Genomic DNA, 19,317 nt, shown 5'->3' with positions numbered 1-19,317 from the left:
GCGCGGGCGGCGACGGGCCGGGACGCAGAAAGTAGTCCCGACCACGCCAGCTCCAGTGTCGGCCGACGTCGCCTCACGCCCTCCGCCGCCCGGGGAAAGAATCCCATTGGAATGCGCCTCGGGAAGACGTTTTCCCCCGGGCCGGCCGGGGCTCGGGAGGCCCGTCTCGCGGGGGCTCGGTGGGGAGTCGGCGCGCACGGCGGTCGCGGCTCCCGGGGTCCGGCCACGGCACGTTGGGGAGGGGGAAGGGAGGGGGTCGGGCGCGCAGGGAGACGGCGGCGGCCCCGCGGCGGATCCCTGCGCCGCTGCGAGAGGAAGAGGCTGAATGAGGCGCCGCGCGGGGGACGTGGGGCGCCGCGGGAGGAGGCGGCGGCATGGGGGCAGGCGCTGGCGTCGCGCGAGCCCGGGCCGGAGCGGCGCGCTAGAGCCCTGACGTGCGCCCTTTTCTTTCTTCTCCCGGCCGCGGAAAGCATGAGCGTGCAGACCCGCCGCTGCGGCGGCCGCCCCGGCTCCTCGCCCGCGCGTCCCCTGACCGCCGGTCGCCGGTGAGGGCCGCGAGCGCGCGCGCGCGGGGGGGAAGATGGGGGCCGTGCTGAGGAGCCTCCTGGCCTGCAGCTTCTGCGTGCTGCTGAGAGGTGAGGCGAGGCCGGGAAAAGTTGCCGCGGTCCGGGAGGTGGAGGTGGGGGGGGGATGGGAGGCGGCGAGGAGAGGCCTGCCGCCGGGGAGCCGAGCGGGGAAGGGGCCCGCGATCGGGGGTTGGGGGGGGGTGCCGCGCCCGGCCACAGCGCACACCCCTGCGCCCGGCCCCGCGGCACGGCCGGACAAAGCTGCGGGCCTTGGGGGAACCCCTGGTCCCCCGCACTCCATCGGAATGACTGACTGCCCTGCTCTGCCTGCACTCCCGGGCAGAAAGGGTCTTTTTGTAGTTGGGCTTTCAGCACCATTGGTGTTGACCTCGCTCTCCCTCGAAGCCCCCACCTTTCCCTTGCCTCTTAGGTGAACTTTTGTTTTTTTTAAACCTCACTATTTTTTTTTTTTCTATCCCCCTCAAGGCCTTGTTATAACTAATAATTGGCTTCCGTTTGGGATAGAATGATCCTGGGTGAGAGCACAGTTGGAAATTGACTCTAGGGTCATAGGTCGCGCTTTTCAGCATTGGGGATCTTCTGAGCCCATAATAAAAAAACACCAACGTTGCTCTTATAACCCCTGGTATTTCAGGACTCTCCCCTATTTTCGGAGTGTGTATGTGTACAGTTGGCAGCAAGTAGGGAAATCATCCTTGTGTGGCGAGGAGTCTATCCTGGGAACTAAATTATCATTTGCTGGGCACCCCTGGGAACTGCTTGGCACTTTAGTAAATACCAGAATGGCCTGGGTAATTTGCTATGGGAATCGCTTGAGTTTAGTAGCTCAGTGGTGTTTGGAGTTGAACTATGAAGCTGACACATACGTCCTGACTTTTTGTTGTGTGACAGTTTGCAAAGGGAAAGCTTGTCGACCGGGTCTTCTCCAGTTGATGGCTGTTGAGTTGTGTTGCCTTGTAGGAATTTAGGTGCTGCCTGACGCGGTGGTTGCTCTGTTAATTTCACTTGTGCCGGTTAATGGATCCTCTCCTCTGGGATTCCTAGTTACTAGCAAACTCAAAGTCCTCCAGAAGTAAGGAAGTTTGCACAGTAACTAACAAGATCTTATGATGTAAACGGGACAGGTGTGTTATCGCTGTATGTGTACATTTGAATAAGAGGAGTTGCCTTTAAAAAAGAAAAAAGTATTTTCTAAAAATAAGCATATCCCAATTTGTCTACTTCTACTTTTAAATCCAGAAAGATAATTGCTGCTTAATTTCCATGGCAGAGAACTCAATATTATTAATCAAGAGATTTTATAAGTTTTTTTTTGGTTATAGTAAGCTCATCATTGAAAGGTGATTTTGCTATAGCTGAAAATTATAGTTGGCACGAGAATATAATTGACAGGTTCATAAGACTTAAAATGTGAGAGCCAGTGGATTGATTAGAGTTGGGAAAACCTAACTCCACCACCTAGGATGGGGTTAGCTTTCTATAGTCTACTTGCAGTTATTAGAGGGGCATGGTGTGATGTAACTGCTATTTTTTTTTTAAATTTTAATCAAATTTGAGTCTAGAGTTGAGTGGATTCATTGCTTGGGTTTAGAGAAGGTGTGTTTGAGGTAATAGTTTTGAAGCATGATACTGTGTAACAAGACCAAGAGGAGGTAAAGCTTACTTTAAATGTAGCACCATAATAATGGTTAAGGAAGCCTTTCTTCAGCACTATTTAATGGTGAGTATGCATTATTTCATCTGAAACTGTCTTTTGAGGTAAATGATTCTTGTTCCTAATTGAAGTTCTCCTCACTACTTGATAATGTTAGTCTCTGTTATAAGTGACAGCCGCTATTGGTTTCCCAAGAGTAAAGTGTGGTTTAATTTCTCATAGTTCACAGAAGAGGTGGCCCTTTCACATTGTGTTTGTGATGACTTGTGCGTTTGGGACTTTTGTCCCTGTAGCCTTATTTATTTTGACAGTCATTTAATACTGCCATCGCCAGGCAGTATCCCTGTCCCTGTTATTTTCAAGTGACACGATATATTGGGGAGAGATTGAAATTTGAGGATTTCAACACCAAAGTCTTGAGTTTAAAGCTCTTTCCTTATTATTCCTGCTTCTGGTTCACCGTACCCCAGTTTACCTATAAAACATAGGTAATGATACATGTCTGGCTGATTTGCAGGGTTATTAGGTATGTTTAATGAAGTAACGTATAAAGTGCTTTCCAAATATTAATTAAAAATTTTTTTTTAAAGACAGGATCTTTCTGTGTTGCCCAGGCAGACCTCCAAATGCAGCCAGTCTCCTTCCCCAGCCTGCTGAGTGCTAGGGTTACAGGCATGCCTCACCACATACAGCTAGCTATACATGTTGTTATTTTCATGTGTGTGAAAAATTTTGATTATTTATGAATGTGTCCTCGATTGATGATTAGAGATGTAGTTTCTTTAATAATACAAGAATGTTTAAAGTAGATGGTGTTGTGGTCATTTGCAAAAAGCAGAGTCGCTGTCTGCCAGCTAATAGCAGTAGAGCAGGCGTTCATGGCATTCTCATGGCAAGTGTGCCCGGAGTAGCTCCTGAGGTACATACAGGAGTGACAGCTGTGAGTAAGGCAGACAGGGCTCTGCTCTGTCAGACTCCACAGCTTAGGTTAGGTCTACCAATAATAAAAAATGGCATCTCTGATTTTTGACATGAAATATTTTTGGAAAGAATTATAATTTTATACAAGATTATTTTTTTTATTAAAAAAATAATGTGTGTCTGTATATAATGAAAGTAGAGGCCAGAAGCATGGATTCCCTGGGGCTGGAGTTACAGGTGGTTGTGAGCCACTTAATGTGGGTGCTGGGAACTGAACTCAGGTCCTTTGGAAGGCAATATGCACTCTTAGACCCTGGGCCAGCTCTCCAGCCACGAGAATTACAATATAGGTAGGCAAGCATGGAAACATATGCCTGTAATGCCAGCACTGGGGAGGTAGAGACAGGAGGCAAGGCTAGCCTAGACTGTAGTAAGTTTGAGGCCAGTCTAGGTTACATAAAAACTTTATCAACAGCAACAACCATCACCCCCAAAACAAACAAACAAAAAAACAATAAACCTTCAAATGCCATCAAAATATGTATGCAAATGTATCTTGGTTTTTCTTTGAGGAGGCTTCTTAAAACACTTTTATTTTTTGAGAATTTCATATATGCATACAATGTATTTTGGTCATATCCTTCCCCCATCCCACCCCCTAACTTCTCCCGATCTTCCTTCACTCTCACTGAACTTTGAATTCTCTCTCTTTAAAATAACCCACCAAGTCTAGTTTGTGCAGCTCATATACTCCTGGGTTTGGAGCCATGTCCTGGAGTGTAGTAAACCCGTTAGGGGCCACACAGTTAGAGACAGCCGGACTCTCCCTCCTCCAGAAGCTGTTAGCTGTCCATAGCTCTTCAGGGAGCAGTGGGGAGCTCATGAGGTCATGTGTGCAGTGGCCTATCATGTCCAGAGGACACTGTTTTGCTCAGATCCTGCATGACTTTTGGCTCTCACAGTCTTTGACTCCCTCTTCTGAGATGGTCCCTGAGCCTTTTGGGGAAGGGAGTGTAATGCAAATGTCTCTTTTGTGGCTGGGCTTGTTAAATGACACTTTTGCTGCCTGCCTTCCTACCTTTCTGCTCCCCCCCCCTTTTTTTTGTAGATTGGTAAATTGTATCAGAACAAACTAAAATGTCTCCAACTTAAATTTCTTGAAAACTGAGTCTTCTAAATGGATTTTTTTTCCCTTTAAAGCAGATATTACAAAATTGTAAGATCAGTCAAATGTGTCTGGGGTCCTAAGTCTGGCATTCTGTGCTTGGGCTGGTCACGGAGTCTCCTTATACTCTACTGTCTTCAGGAAGACAAGGGGTGCTGGGGGAGACTCTTGCCCTATTTGACTTTGAGAAGTCTTGAAGGGGAAGGCGTCAGGTGTAGCTTTCTTTGCACAGTAGTCATCAAACCTGACAGCGATACGGTTTTTGATGTTTTGTTTCTCCTTTTTGAGACAAATCTCCTTATTGGGGCTTGTATCAGGATCTTCCTGCTTCTTCCTCCTAGGTGCTGGAATTACAGGCATGTACCACCATGCCTGGCTCTCACAACAACTTCATATGTATGTCTGCATGTTTGTGTACCTGTGTGTAGGTACACTCATCCACATGTGTAGGCATTAGTCATCTTCCTCAATTGCTAGCTACCTTATTTTTTGAAAAAAGGTTCTTTTGCTAGGTCTGGGGCTTACTGATTGGCTAGGTTGGCTGACTTCAAGCCCCTTGGATCCTCCTGTCTTTACTTTCCATGCTGAGATCACAGATGTTCCGGGGTGGCTCTTTACATGGATGCCGGGGCTATGAACTCAGATCCTCAAGCACTTTATCCACTAAGGCTTTTATTTTATTTTATTTTTTTACATTTTAGGGAACCTTTGCTCCAGGAAACACGCTGGAGAAGTCTGGGTGATGTTTTGAGTTTTAGGCTGACTTGGTGTGAATTGGTAATGTGTGGTGACAGTTAGGTTTTGTTTGATCTGGTGCTTTCATCCCAGCTTGCTTGTCCTAGATTTGCTCTGGCTAGAGAATAATTTGTAAAACTTGAAAGTTTCAGTTTACTGTTATCAGAAGTGCTAACAGTGTTTACCCGGTCATCATTTTTTAAGAGAACTTTTTCCTTTAATTACAGGTGTTCCCATTTGCTAAACTGACCTGTGTCCTTAACCACACTTTGACCATTAAAAAGAACCTTTCTTTCAATATCAAAGATGATTCTGTGAAGAGATACATTGAAGGAAATTATTTTGTGACAACAAAATTTGTCTGAATGAATTTAGATGTATTTGAAAAGCAAGTAATAAAAGTTTAGTATTAACTACTCTCGGAAAATTGGTTTTCACTGTGAAAATTTTTGTTAAAGTTTATATTTGGGTTTTTACCATCCTATTTTCTGTCACTCAGTATCTTTTATGACAAGTAAGTCATGTAGCCTCCTTTCCTTTCAGTTCAGTCATAACCAGCAAGATTTAGTGAGGAGGTTTGTGAGGGAGTGCTGCCAGTAGTAGATGTTGGGTGAGCAGTTGCTCTATAGATGGCCCAGGCAGACGTAGTGGCTGTAATCCCAGCTTTTACAAGGAAGAGGCTGGAAGTTCAAGAGCACAGGTGAGCTTGAGGCCCTCCTGGGCTACAGGAAATCTTGTCTCAAAATGAAAGTAATAATCAATACTTATCCAAGCTTAGTAAAACTTTTAAATGCTTGCTTTAGATGCTGTTTACCACTTGATAGTTTTAGGACTAGGTTTTGAAATTTTAAAATCTGTTACTGCTATCACTGATTTTTTTTTTTTTTTTTTTTTTTTTTTTTTTTTTGGCAGAGTCTCACTGTAGCCCAGGTTGGCCTTAAACTTGCTGCACTTGTTCTGCCTCAACCTCCTCAGGTACTGGCACTACAGGTGTATGTGTTCTTGTGTGTGTAGTTCCTTAGAAACTTGTTGTTTACCATATTTTGAGGTAGAGTTTTATGTTGGTCTGGGATTTGATAGCAAGTGACTCCCAGTGATTTGACTGATCCCTTCCTCCCTGTTGTTGGGATTACAGTCACACCATTTCTGGCTTTAAAAAACAAAAACCAAAAAACCAAACATGGCTTCTGGGGATTACACTCAGGTCATCTTGCTTGCAAGACATTTTTAAATAATACTTTATGGACTGTTCCATTTCCCCTAGCTCTCTTTTACTTTCTGAAGGGTTATAACCCTTACACTGGTTTAGGTGATAATGACTATTAGTAACCTACAGAATAGAGATTTTTTTTTTTTTTTTTCCCGAGACAGGGTTTCTCTGTGTAGCCTTGGCCATCCTGGACTCACTTTGTAGACCAGGCTGGCCTCGAACTCACAGCGATCTGCCTGCCTCTGCCTCCCAAGTGTTGGGATTAAAGGCGTGCGCCACCAAGCCCAGCTCCAGAATAGAGATCTTGAACTCAGTTGAAGAGTTTCCCCTTTATTAAAGAGTTAAGTACAGGTAATAAAATTTTATCAAAGTAGTTAAAAGCATCCAGTTGGTGGAGCCTTTCTGGAGACTGAGTAGATGCAATCTATACTAAGTGCTTAAGTGTTTTTAATGTTAATGTAAGTGCTCCTGTGCCTCTGTAAAGGGTGCTCCATTTTAATGACTAGAGCACCATCCTATAGGGATACCTTTGAAATATCAAATATATCAAGAGTTAATTTGCCCTTAAAATGATTTATTTTGCTGGGTGTGGCAGTGCATGCCTGTAACCCTAGTTAGTTGGAGGCTAAGAAAGGAAAATTGCAGCTTGGGGGCCAGCCTGAGACCCTGGCTCCAAAAAAAAAAAAAAGTGTCTATACATAAAAATAGAGAAAACAGTGTTCGATATTAGCACATGGTTTTGTTTCTTACACTTGTGTTATTTGTGGTAGCAACTGTACTCAGGAAAGGCTCAGGCTGTGCAGGGGTGATGTTGGGTTCTCCTTGTTGAGTGGTTGGCATTTTGATGCTCTGGGCCATTCTCTGGGGCTTGCTTAGCAGGGCTGTGTGTAAGTGCTTTGACCATTTGGAACTAATTTCAGTAGGTTGGAGATGCAAGATGACATTGAAGTATATAAGTGACTAATTGATACCAGGCATAATATTCCTGGTCAAATTCTTAGTGTAAAATAAAACTGTAAAGCTGACCATACTCAGCAATTGCCATTTTTTCCCCAAGAAAAAAAGTCACTCAAATAATAATAAAAAATTCTACATTATCAAATGTTTGACTAGGAAGTATTTCTGCATTGGCCTTAATGACTTTTATCACTGAGATCCAAGTCACACCGTGTAGATCATTAGAGTAAGAGTCTTATTATTGGCCAGCTTTATTAGAAAATGAAGATTAAGAATATTGATCTGTCTTGCCTTGAATCGCAGCACTTGGCTAGACAGAGGCAGGCAGATCCCTGAGTTTGAGGTCAGCCTGGTCTACAGAGTAAGTTACAGGGCAGCCAAGGCTACACAGAGAAACCCTGTTTCAGAAAACTAACAAAAACCAAACGAAAACAAAAAAGTTTCCCCTCAAAAGAAAGTGGTATCTGATGCTTAACAATACAGATTTCTCTTCTCTTTATTCCCTAAACAGCAGTGTAACATCTGTTTTAAAGTGCTTATATTAGGTGCTATAAGTATTGAGATGATTTTAAAGGATTCAGGAGGTGTGTGTATGTGTGTGTTAAATGTAAATACTACACATTTTATAGGAAATTTCCGTATCTACAGTTTTGGTAGGGGCCTGGGTTAGATGTGAGTAGGGAGTGAGTGGAGGTTTTCAGGAGTTGGCTTGCAGAAGGTGAACCTAGGCCTATGCATAAAGTCAAGCACTCTCCACTGAATGACATTTCTAGTCTTTGTGCTGTTGGAGAGAACTCAATTCTGTAGTCTTTCTGCCTTTGTCTCCCGAGTGCTGGATTTCTGGATATACTACCATGCCTAGCCGTGACTAGATATTTAAACCCATTAAAAAAATATAATTCACATAGCATAAGATCTCCCTTTAAAAGTGGCTACATAGCATAAAAAGCTCCATTTTAAAGTGTCCACTTTTTTTTTTTTTAATTTTTTGTTTTTTGTTTTGTATATTCACAGGGCTGTAAAACCACCACCATGATCTTATTCCAGACCAACCTCTGATAACCATGCATATGCTTTGTGACTCAGTGGATTTGCCTAGTTTGACTATTTCATAGCATCTGGCCTTCTGTGTCCAGCTTCTTCCACTTTGCCTAATTTTAATAATGCTTATAGTATAACATGGCTCTGTTTAATTCCTTTTTATGGCTAAATAATATTGCATTGTAGACATATGAAATACTTTGAAGTAAATATGGGCTTGATTGTGGAATATTTACCTTAAGTAATTTAAAAAATTGTACCCCTCCCCCCCAATTTGTTTTGAGAAAGGGATTTACTGTAGCCCAAGTTGGCCAGGAATGTTTGGAATCTTCCTGAGTGCTGGGGCTTGTGTCACCACACACGGTAGAAACCTCAACTTTTTGAGGCTGCTGAAAAGATTACAGAATATCATTTCTGTTGAGCTGCAGAGATTTACTTAGATACTTATTAGCATTTCTTGCTTCTCTCTTTTGACTTATAAACAGCCTTGTATTAAACCATTGTGTGTGTGTGTGTGTGTGCGCGCGCGCGCGCATGCATGTGGAGCCCAGAGGTTGATGTTTCTAGTGCTTTCCTTAGTTGTTCTCCACCTTATGTTTCAGACTCTCCCTGAACTAAGAGTTTGCAGATTTGGCTAGACTTGCTGGCTATGAGCTTCAGTGACTGCTTATCTTTGCTTTTCTACTTTGTTTGTTTTATTCCTGACTTCTGGGTATTGAACTCTGGGGTGTCATGCTAAAGCAGCAAGCACTTTACTGACTGAGCCATCCTCCTAGCTCTTAGTTAATTTTACTTTTGATATGCACATCTACCAAGTTCATGGTACTAAGCTCATGTGTAGAATAAGATAGAATAGCCTTGAAATTCTGTGTTCTTTCATTTCACAAATTAGAAAAGTGGGCAGCTGACAGAAGGGAGGATTGCTAGTACTCTGGATAGAAGTTCCACTTTCAGTGCTTCCTGCAGGAATCTACTCTTACCTTTCTACCTAAGTCTTTTTTAATGACAGGGTCTCCCCATGAGCCCAGGTTGGTCCTCCCATCTCAGCTGGGGTTATTTGAGTGCAGTGTACTACCATATTTATTATTATGGCTTTGGAATGATACTGCAAAAAAAAAAAAAAAAAAAAAAAAAAAAAGATTTATTTACCTTCGAGACAGGGCTTGATAAGTTTCCCAGGCTGGCCTTGAACTCCTGGGCTCAAGTGATTTTTCTTCATCATCCTTTTAAAGTAGCTGGGATTACTGGCAGATGTCACAATAATTTTGGAGTTTGCAAGTAGACCATTTGTTACAGGATTGCAGATAAGAACAACTCTTTACTTAGGTAGAGGAGAGGTTCATTTCAGCACAAGCTCTTTCTTTAGTGTCTCCACCTATCTCAACACCAACTACAAGAACACTTCGTTTCTAGGGAAGGGCCAGAAAGCTAGCAGGAACTCTGTGGGAGTGGGGCCAAGTGGAGAGGGGTAAGCAGATTGCATGATCAGAACCCTTTAACTGGAAAATTATGTTTCTGTCTGGTCAGCTGATACTTGGAATGAGGGAGAAAGTTGTGCATCTGCTTGCCTAAGCTTAGGGTGAGCCAAAGTTTAGGGGCTTGTTGGAGGAGAGAAGTCTGTGAAGTTTGGTCAAGCCTAGTCAGTGGGGAACTGTGATGAGCACTCCTCAGGATCCCTGTTGTCTAGAACAAAACCTGTCCCCTTTGGAGATAGAGCAGGAGCTTGGGAAGGTAGTCTCATTAGATGTGGCAGGATTGCTCTCAGATTTTTTTTTTAAGCTTCTTGAGATGTAAGTAAATACCTCAACCTCAGGTTTCAATTCTAGTACTTGTAAGATTTGGGTTAATACTATATTTCAGCTCGTCCCCAAATGCTCTGGGATTTTGGGGCTTGCTAGGAAGTGACTGTCCTTAATGTACCTATGAGGCTGGGAACTCTGAGCCAGCAGGGCAAGTTTTCAGGAAAGCTGTGGACATAGCCTTTAAATTCAACTGGTCTGAAGCTCCTCTTTAAATGTGTCTGGTCCCATGAGATAAAAGCAGCACTTTCAAAATGACACTTAAGCCCATCTCATACTTCCAATTTGGAGGCAGACTCAGTGAACCTAGGCAAACAGGAGGAGCTTTGGAATGAGGAGATAGGCAAGAAGAAAAGGTAACTTAGTTTACAAAGGATTAGACTTGTTAACAGTAATAGAGAATTTAAGGGGGGGGGATTACACTCAGGAAGTGGTACATTAAAGCATCAGCAGTATTTTAAACAAAACCCACAATCATCCTTAACAGTTCATTTCACCCTGTGTAATTAATTCTTGTTCTGCCGGGTCTGTGTGTGTTAGTTTCATGAACCCATTTGTTTATCTACCAGCTATGTGGAAATCCTGACTCAGTCTTCTGGTGTGATCTCAAAGTGATGCCATTAGATACATGTGCACAAGAATCACCTGGCACAGAGGCACAGACTGACCTTTTTCAGTGTGAACTTTTTTTAAAAAATGAAGTTGAATACTTCTAATTTGCCAGTGTGTCCCGGAAGCATCAGAGTAGATGACAGAATTAATCACATGTTATGACTAGTCCATTACTGATGATTTTTAAAGTGAAAAGAAAAATCTGATGAGTGGTTGCTGCAAAAATAATGCAGTGGGCAAGGATGTATGCTGTGTGGTGGGTTTTGACATGTTCATACCAAATTGGTTAGAAATGTTTCAAGATATTTGTAAGCAGACTGATTAACTCTCTTTTAAAAGAGGAGTGATACCACACTGATGAGTGAATACAGATGAATATAATCTTTCCAGAGGAAAAGAAACCTGGATATATATAACAAGCCTCAGACCTAGTGCTCTCAAAATATTAAAACATAAAGTATGTCAAGAATATCTAAACACTATCAAGTAAAAAGACTTAGTAGGTCTGGAATAGACATTTCATGTCAGTACAATAAAATTCCTTAAGTTAATGGTGTGAGTTCTCAACTAAGAACCCTAGTCTACCTAGAAGTTATGGCATTCAAATTAAAAGTAGTTAATTGTGACCAAGTTAACATTGGACCAAAAGTATAATTGGGATGGCTGCACTGCAGTATAGTCTTGACACTAAGCAAAGCAGAGAAGAGTTCTGATAATAGAAACACATTGTTAATTTCTAGCAATTTCACACTTGTGTACATCTTTTGAAATAATTTAGATTAATATCTTACCTATACTCCTGTAACCTAAGGAGGATAAGTTTTCTGTTGACAATGCTTACTAATAGAATTTTTAACATTTGATCAGATAAACATTGTTGTTAACTTTGGACTTTTACATGCTTAAAAGAAAAGCTCTGTGTGATTTGTCAGGCTCCTCTGAGAATCTTAAAGGGAGTCCGTTAGGATTTGGTTTTGAAAGGGCATAGTCAGTTGCTGTTAGGGCTGACTGTGTGATTACATAGGTAGGCTTATGGATCACACAGGGGGTAGGTAATACAATGGCTAAAAAAACCCTAGTCCTTAAATGAAGCTTTGTTTTCCTTGTTTTTGTTTTAAATAATTCAGCACATAATAAAGTCAACCTTAAGCATGGGGAGCACTGATCAGATAGAGAACCTGTGCTGTCCAGAGGAGTTATGATAGTTATTTAAAAGACAAAGACAAGCCTTTTAAATCACCTTTCATCTCATAGCCTAAGAATATTTGGCAATTTTAATAGAGAACACCAGAACTAACTTTTTCAAAGAAACTCATATATAAACTCATTGGATCCCAGCCACTTTTGATTTGGACAAAATTCCCTTCTCATGAATAATCTAAAAACTTTTGTAGCCATTTAGATTTTGTCCTACATTTACCGCTTACTCATTTTGGAGCAATAATCATTTGACTTTAGCACATAACTGTTGTTTTTCCCCTTCACAAAACATACGTTGCATATCTTGCATCCAAAGTTGTTCCTGTGTGTCAACTATTTTGAATAGTCTCATTTGCATATAAAATTATAACTTTATGTAATTGCACCAACTGATACTTTGAGAGAAAACTACTTGGTGGATAATTGTGAGACTTGCACATCAGCATTTCATAGTAAAGTAGTAAAACTTAGAAATATATCTCTTTCATCTTTTTATAGCTACATGTTTCCTGACAGTACAACTTTTTTCTCTTAGTTTTTATTATTAATAGTTTGTTCTTTGTGGTGCTGAGATTCAAACATGAGGCCTTACACATGCCAAGCAAGTCTACCACTGAGCTGTATTCCCAGCCCAGTGCAACATTTCGATGAGACAAAATGAATGTCTTTAATAAACTCAATTATTTAGCTCTTCTACAATAAAAATAAGATGTAGCCAGGTGTGGTGGCGCACACCTTTAATCCGAGCACTGTAGAGGCAGAGGCAGGTGGATCGCTGTGAGTTTGAGGCCAGCCTGATCTACAAAGTGAGTCCAGGACAGCCAAGGCTACACAGAAAAACCCTGTCTCGAAGAACCCCCCCCCCCCCAAAAAGCAAGAAACTATATAGTTAGAAAATAATCTTCAGTGTTATGGTTTACTTAAAATAACCTAGGTAGGAAAGAAATATCCATGAACTAATAATGGAGCACAAATCTGAAGTTTTATAGTACCAAAGATTTTGGAAACTATCTTCACATTAGTGTAGTGTGTGTGTGTGTGTGTGTGTGTGTGTGTGTGTGTGTGTGTGTGTGTGTGTGTGTATGTATACGTCACGAATATGTGAGTACATGCAGTTGCACATTTGGAGGCCAGAGGTCAACGTTGGTGCCTTCCTCAGTTCTTTACATATTTTTTGAGACATAGTTTCTCACTGAATCGAGCTCAGTGATTGGGCCATGCTGCCTTACTAGACAGAGTTCCAGGGATCCACTGTCTGTGCCTGCCTCCAGCACTAGGATTAGGCTGTACTGCTAGTCCCTGCTTTTTGTGTGGGTTCTGGGCTTGGGAACTCAGGTACTCATGCTATGCAGCAAGCAGTTTACCAACTGAGCCTTTCCTGGCCTCATGATGGTTTATTACAATACATAATTGTTAAAAATAGAGTTTGCCAGATGAATGACTCCATTCAGCTAAATGCAAATGCCGGTGTAATGTTTATCTATTTGGTCATCTAACCTGTTAAAGTTTAGAAAAATATATCCAAGCAAAATAAAAATTTAATGCTAGTATTATACTTAATGTAGAAACTTAGAAGACATAGAATCTATTAACCACCACTTACAACATTGTATTTCTTTATCTCTTTCATGTAGATGTTGATGAATGTTGTACTGGACCACAAGCCTGTATAAATTTTAGTAAGCCAGCAATATCTTATTAGTCTCCTTTGCCAGATTATCACATTTATTTTTAACTTACTTAGCTCCCCCACCCCCCACTGTAGTCTAGATAACCTCCTCAGATTTGATAGATAGCCCAGGCTGGCCTAGAAATCCTCCTGTTCTAGCTTCCTAGGTGCTAGAATTACAGATGTGAGTCTGTAATGACTGACTTTAACTTAGATTCTTAAAACATTTGGGTTAGTTTCTATCAAAATACTTTTGAAGTTACATTTTGGACATTTTAGGAATGCTTACATTATATAATTACTTATATTTAAACCAGTCTAAATAGAGTTTCTTTATGGAATTTTAAAATCTGGTAATACCATTCATAGATAGGAAAATAGCTTACATAAAGGCATGTAAACATAGAAACAGATACAGAATCTGTATATTCAATATACAGATAGAAAGTTCATATTTCAGATTACAGTTTTCAGCTCATTGTTAGTTCTAGCCCTTTCTTCCTTTATATTTTCATTACATTTGTTTGCTTGTTTATAGTAAGGGTGTGTGTGTGTGTGTGTTCATGCACAGTTGTGGCCACCACGACTACATGGGTCTCCAGAGACTCAACTTAGATCCTTAGACTTGGTTGTAAGTGTCTTAACCTACTGAGCCATCCCCTTGGTCTTACATGCAGACACACACACACACACACACACACACACACACACACACACAAGCACACATGCAAACAGGCATGCACAACCCCTCCCCCATCAGACTGTATTTTTGGCTGTTTGACTAAGTTGAGGTTACTTGCTGAGTCAATATAAAGTGTGAAGTGTACATAGACTAACTTTTGAGCTGCAGACTGAAGGGAGACCAGCTGTCTTCCTGGGGGTCTCCAGATCTCATTTGAGTGCTTCAGAGCCTTTTTGTAGCTCGGACTTCTGATTTTTGTCTGAGTTGGCAGTGGAGGATGGGCAGCTCAGGCTTAAGCAGGCCTGTAGGATTTGGGATTTTGGAGATGGAGGGAAGACTCGAACAAGATACAGGTCATTGAGGAGTCTGAGGTATTGAAGGGAGGTAAATGAAGGGATTTCAGGGAGCTTTAGGGAGGGTTGATGGAAAGGAAGGGAATCTCTGTGTGGCAGGACCGTGCTAGGTATAGAGGCTTAGGTGAGCCAGTGAGGGAAGATTTCAGGTGTCATTCCCCTGGAGGAGTTAGGGAAAACAGAAACCCTGGAATGCTTCTTATAGTGTCAGAGACTGCTTCTGTGCCTGTAGCCAGAGGAACTGTTTGCTTGAAAAATCCAAAGGCTGGAGAACTAGTTTAAGAGTTTATCTCGGAGGCTGGGGTGTTGCCTCAGTGGTTAATAGCACATGTCGCTCTTGTAGAGGATGTAGGTTCAATTCCCAGCAATTCATGCTAGTCTATAACTCCTGTTCCAGGAGTTCTAGGAGTCTGATGCCCTCTTCTGATCTCCTTGGGTACCATATACACATGTAGCATATGGTCATAAGTCAGACACACATACACATACAAGTTAAAAAAAAAAGTTCATTTCAGGAAAACAGCCATCTCTGAATAGGAGAGATCTGAGTAGAGTTGGCATCTCTGAACAGGAGAGATGAGCACTGTTTTTGATGTGAAGTTGTTTCATGTCCAGAGATATTCTGTTCTCATACAAGTGATGTCACTATACAGATATCAAATGGAAGTAAAATCTAGGCAAGCTATTTAGGAAAACATTTTGAAAAGACTTTAACACAGGGGTTTTGTTTGTTTTCGAGACAGGGTTTCTCTGTGTAGCCTTGGCGGTCCTGGACTTTGTAAACTAGGCTGGCCTTGAACTCACAGTGTTCCGCCTGTCTCTGTCTCCCTGAGTGCTGGGATTACAGGAATGTGCCACTCTGCCCACAGCAGGATCTCACAGAAAGACTCTTTCACAGGCAGTGGTGAACAGTGCTGCAGGGTTTTTGCTGGGGAGCTGACTAGGTTGGTTGAGGTTAGCAGGTGTCAGGTCTAGGCCTGTTTAGCAAATGACTTTTGATGTGGTCTGCTGATTTCTGAATGATGGTTAAGAGAGGATGTTCAGGAGCTAGGGTTGTCCTCAGTGGTAAACCCTTGTCTAGAATGTACAAAGGCCCCCGGTTCGATTCTCAGAAAACAAAAAAATAGAGACGAGAGAGAGAAGGGTGGAAGAGGCAGGGAAGTGGGGAAGAAGGAAGGAGAGAAAAGCATGTTCTATATCTGCTTAAGCTGAGGGTGCTTAAGCCAGAGTTTAAGTGAGCGTAGAAGTCTGGTTACACGTTAATCAAACCAAGACAATAGGTAGCTTCAAGGGCATTTGTGAGCTCTTGGTTGGAACTTACAGTTCTTTTGTAAATACATTTGTTTTTCTGGGGGGCTGGATCTCAGGGCTTTGTACATCCTAGATAAGCATTCTGCTGTGGAGCCAACCTACCCTGCGCAGTAAATTTCTTCCTCTCTTCCTTCTCCCTTCTCTCCTCTTCTTTCTTTTCCTCCCCTCCTCTCTCCTTTCCTTTCCTTTGAACACTTACTTATTTTTTGTGTGTGGGCATGTGGAATTCAGAGGACCACTTGGAGGAGTACTTCTCTCCTTCCACTATGGGGATGCTGGGGATTGAACTCAACTCCTCAGGCTTATTGGCAGGCATCTTTAGTTGCAGAACCATCTTGCCAGTTCCTAAATGAGGTTTAGATTAGGCTCTGCAAGATGGAAGATTACTTTTTTTGTTTTGTTCTGTTTTTTGGCAGGGTTGGGGGTCTAGTCAGGGCTTTGTGCATGCTACATAAGTGCTTTATCACTGAACTGTATCCCTAGTCCTGGAAGATTGTTTTTAAATATTAGTAAAAAATTAACCATATTACTTTGTGCAGTGAGCTCAACTAGGCACCAGGAATAAATTAGTTATAAGGCATATAGCTCTTATTCCCAAGGAGCTGAGATCCTAGTTTAGGTACAAAATGTACTTTTAAAAAAAGCTAATATCAGCACAGAGTGTGGAGCTGGTGGGATGACTCACTGAGTAAAGGTGCTTGTCCTCAAGCATGAAGATTTGCATTTGCTCTCCAAAACTTATGTGGTGGAAAGAGCTAGTTTCTGAAACAGGTCATATGGCCTTAAAATGTATGTGTGTAGAACACACACACGCATGCACACACACACACACACACAGCACACTTAGACCTATAAATATGTAATGAAAAAAAAGCTGAGTGTGCTGGCATGGATCTATATCCCAGTATGGCTCCCCCAAACTCCCAGAAAATATTTAGACAAGCAACCAAAAGCTAATATGAAGTGATAAAAGACTGTGGAGGTTAAAAGATGAAAGATGTAGATAAGATTTAAATCCCCCCTTGACAGCCTTAAGTTTGCTCACTTGGAGAGAAGCATGGAGAGAGTGGGAAATGAGTGTACTGGTGATGACCTGTGATGTGTTCCCAGGTTATATGTGAAAATCTGTTTTGATGTGCTGAGGAAGTTGAGTAGTGGGAGGCTGAGGTGTTGAGGCTTCGTGTCTTGTGCAGAGGGGATGAGGAAGCTCTGGAGTGCTGAAGTACAAGTACATGTTAGCAGTAGGGAAAGGAGAGGGATGAAAGCATGCACTGCTGGGGTAATTTAGACGTCAGTTCACGAGGCCGAGGGCAACAGAGCGGTTCTAGAAACGAAGGGCACGTTTAAAGAAATGGTGAAGAAGAATTAATTACACAGTAACTGGCAGACTAGGGGGAAGAGGAGGCATGCCCGTAGTAAGATTAGGAGACCTGCTCTGGGGAGATGTCTCTCTTTAACACTGCCTGCTATTCAAGTGTTTGGGTCCCTGGCACCCATGTAAAAGCAAGATGTGTTGGTATTCATCTGTAACCCAGCACTGGGCAGGATTCAGGATCGTCCTGGGGGAGGGGCTCACTGACTAGCCAGCCTGGGCTCAGTGAGATCCTATCTCAGAAGGCACCTGAGGTCCACCTCTGGCTTCCACATGTGTATGCCTGGGCTAGTGCAGTTGTACACACTTGTACACATTGATGGGCCTATACCATCCACACCACAAAGAATTATAACATTTTTGAAGAATTTTCTTGGAGGGAAAGGTAATGGATTTTAAGTCAGTGATAGGAAGATTGCATCCCCCCACTCCCGAAAAAATAAAACATCAGGTTAAGTTGATGGTTTAGAATCAGTTGTGTAGCATTTCATGATGATCAGGCGAGTCTGGGTAGTTGTTTTCTACTCTCTCATCTGGGGACTAGCAGTCTCGGGACACTAGGTGTATATGAGAAGTGAGAGAAAGATTTGAAACAGACAAGAATAATAGGCAGTATGGTATAAGGAGGACATTCTACCAGGAGGGCTGTAGTGAATACCATAGCAGGAAAGGCCAAGGGCTGAGAACAGGGTTTTAGTTGGATTTTTCCTGAAGCCTTTGGAGAAAACAGGTTCAGTTGAGTAGTTTGTGTGCGTTAGACTGAAGTTACCAGAGATGAATTGAGACGTGAGTGTAGTTAGGACACAGAAGTATTTTCTTGATGGTAAGCATGGCTAGAGTTGGATAGAATGTTTGATGCTGAAGCCTGCATGAGCCTTTGAAGATAGGGAGCTACTGGTAGAACTAAGTTGCAGAGAAAGTGAACCTAAAGTGTTGCTTGGCCCCACAAAGAGGGAAGGCATTCTCCCACACCCTGCTGAGAACAGGGAAAAAGAGCCCTGGCTGGTCTAGACCAGTTTATATCAACTAGGCTGGCCTTAAACTTCCAGACACCCACCCCCTCCAGCGCTGGCATTGGTGGTGTGCACCACCACCCCTGGCCCAGAGAACTGTCTGAGAAATATAAGATGTGGAAGATATATAAGGTCCATGTTTATATCCTAGGACCCAGCGAGGATATTGTCTGTCTGATACCATCCCAGGGCACAGCGCAAGACCCTGTCTCTCCACCAAGGGGGGAAACAGATGCATGACATTTAACCCTGTGACTAGTTGACCTGAGAATGAAAGATTAAATGGACCTTGAGAACTTGGTTGGAGGTTCCAGCAGAGGAGTGCAGCTATTTGCATATGTTTGGCCAAAGGCCAGCCCTCCTCATCCTCTTTGACTGGGTGCACAGCTTTGGGAGGGATACACCAGGAGGGACAAGGGAGGAAGGAGCCACTGCCTAGCCAGCCATATCAGCCAAATGAACCTCAGAGATGAATGGAATAACAGATGCCCTCACTTCCCTTGGAGGATTAAAGTGTGAAAATCTATAGAGCAGAGGAGGTTCAGGAAGTTCCAGGGATTTGCTGAGTGAGAACAGATTCCTGAGCTCCTGCAAGTGTTTGCTAAAGAGATGTGACTGCTGTTTGAGTTCTGATTGTTATGAAGTCAGGTAAACATTGTGGAGCGAGCACATGGTATTTATTATGCATGCTACTGACAGGGAACAAGTGTGTGGAATCTGTCATGGCTAGTAGATAAAAAATGGTATTATAATTTTCTCCATGCAATACACTACTCAGCAGGTACTGGTAGCAATGTTGTAGACCATATTCATGTATCAGACAGGCACTGTGCAGATGGATGTTTCATAGTGTTCAGGTTAGCGTATAGTCCCCAGAACTCTCAATCATAAGTACTGCTGTTAAATTAAAGATACTAATCTGCTGCTGGTCCCCTCTGATGCTGGTGGCACTCAGAAGACCCATGAAACTTTAAATTACCAGTCAAGTTCTTTAGATTTTTGTAGATAAAAACCATTCGGTGGAAATATTACTGTT

General features: G+C 42.4%; 1 protein-coding gene across 1 annotated transcript in view; it reads left to right on the top strand.

The window, feature by feature from the left end:
• The first annotated feature begins 397 nt into the window (after positions 1–397).
• The window catches only part of Lrp6 (LDL receptor related protein 6), a 121,065-nt gene continuing 102,145 nt past the window's right edge, over positions 398–19,317 (top strand). Inside the window, exon 1 of the mRNA XM_051155465.1 lies at positions 398–635. Within this exon, the coding sequence (XP_051011422.1) occupies positions 581–635 (55 nt within the window). The 5' untranslated portion in view covers positions 398–580. The remainder of the gene's footprint in view (positions 636–19,317) is intronic.

The sequence above is a fragment of the Acomys russatus genome, chromosome 13, assembly GCF_903995435.1.
Source record: "Acomys russatus chromosome 13, mAcoRus1.1, whole genome shotgun sequence".
Classification (NCBI taxonomy): domain Eukaryota; kingdom Metazoa; phylum Chordata; class Mammalia; order Rodentia; family Muridae; genus Acomys; species Acomys russatus.
Note: the sequence above shows the minus strand (reverse complement) of the source record. Positions and strands in the feature narration are given on the sequence as shown.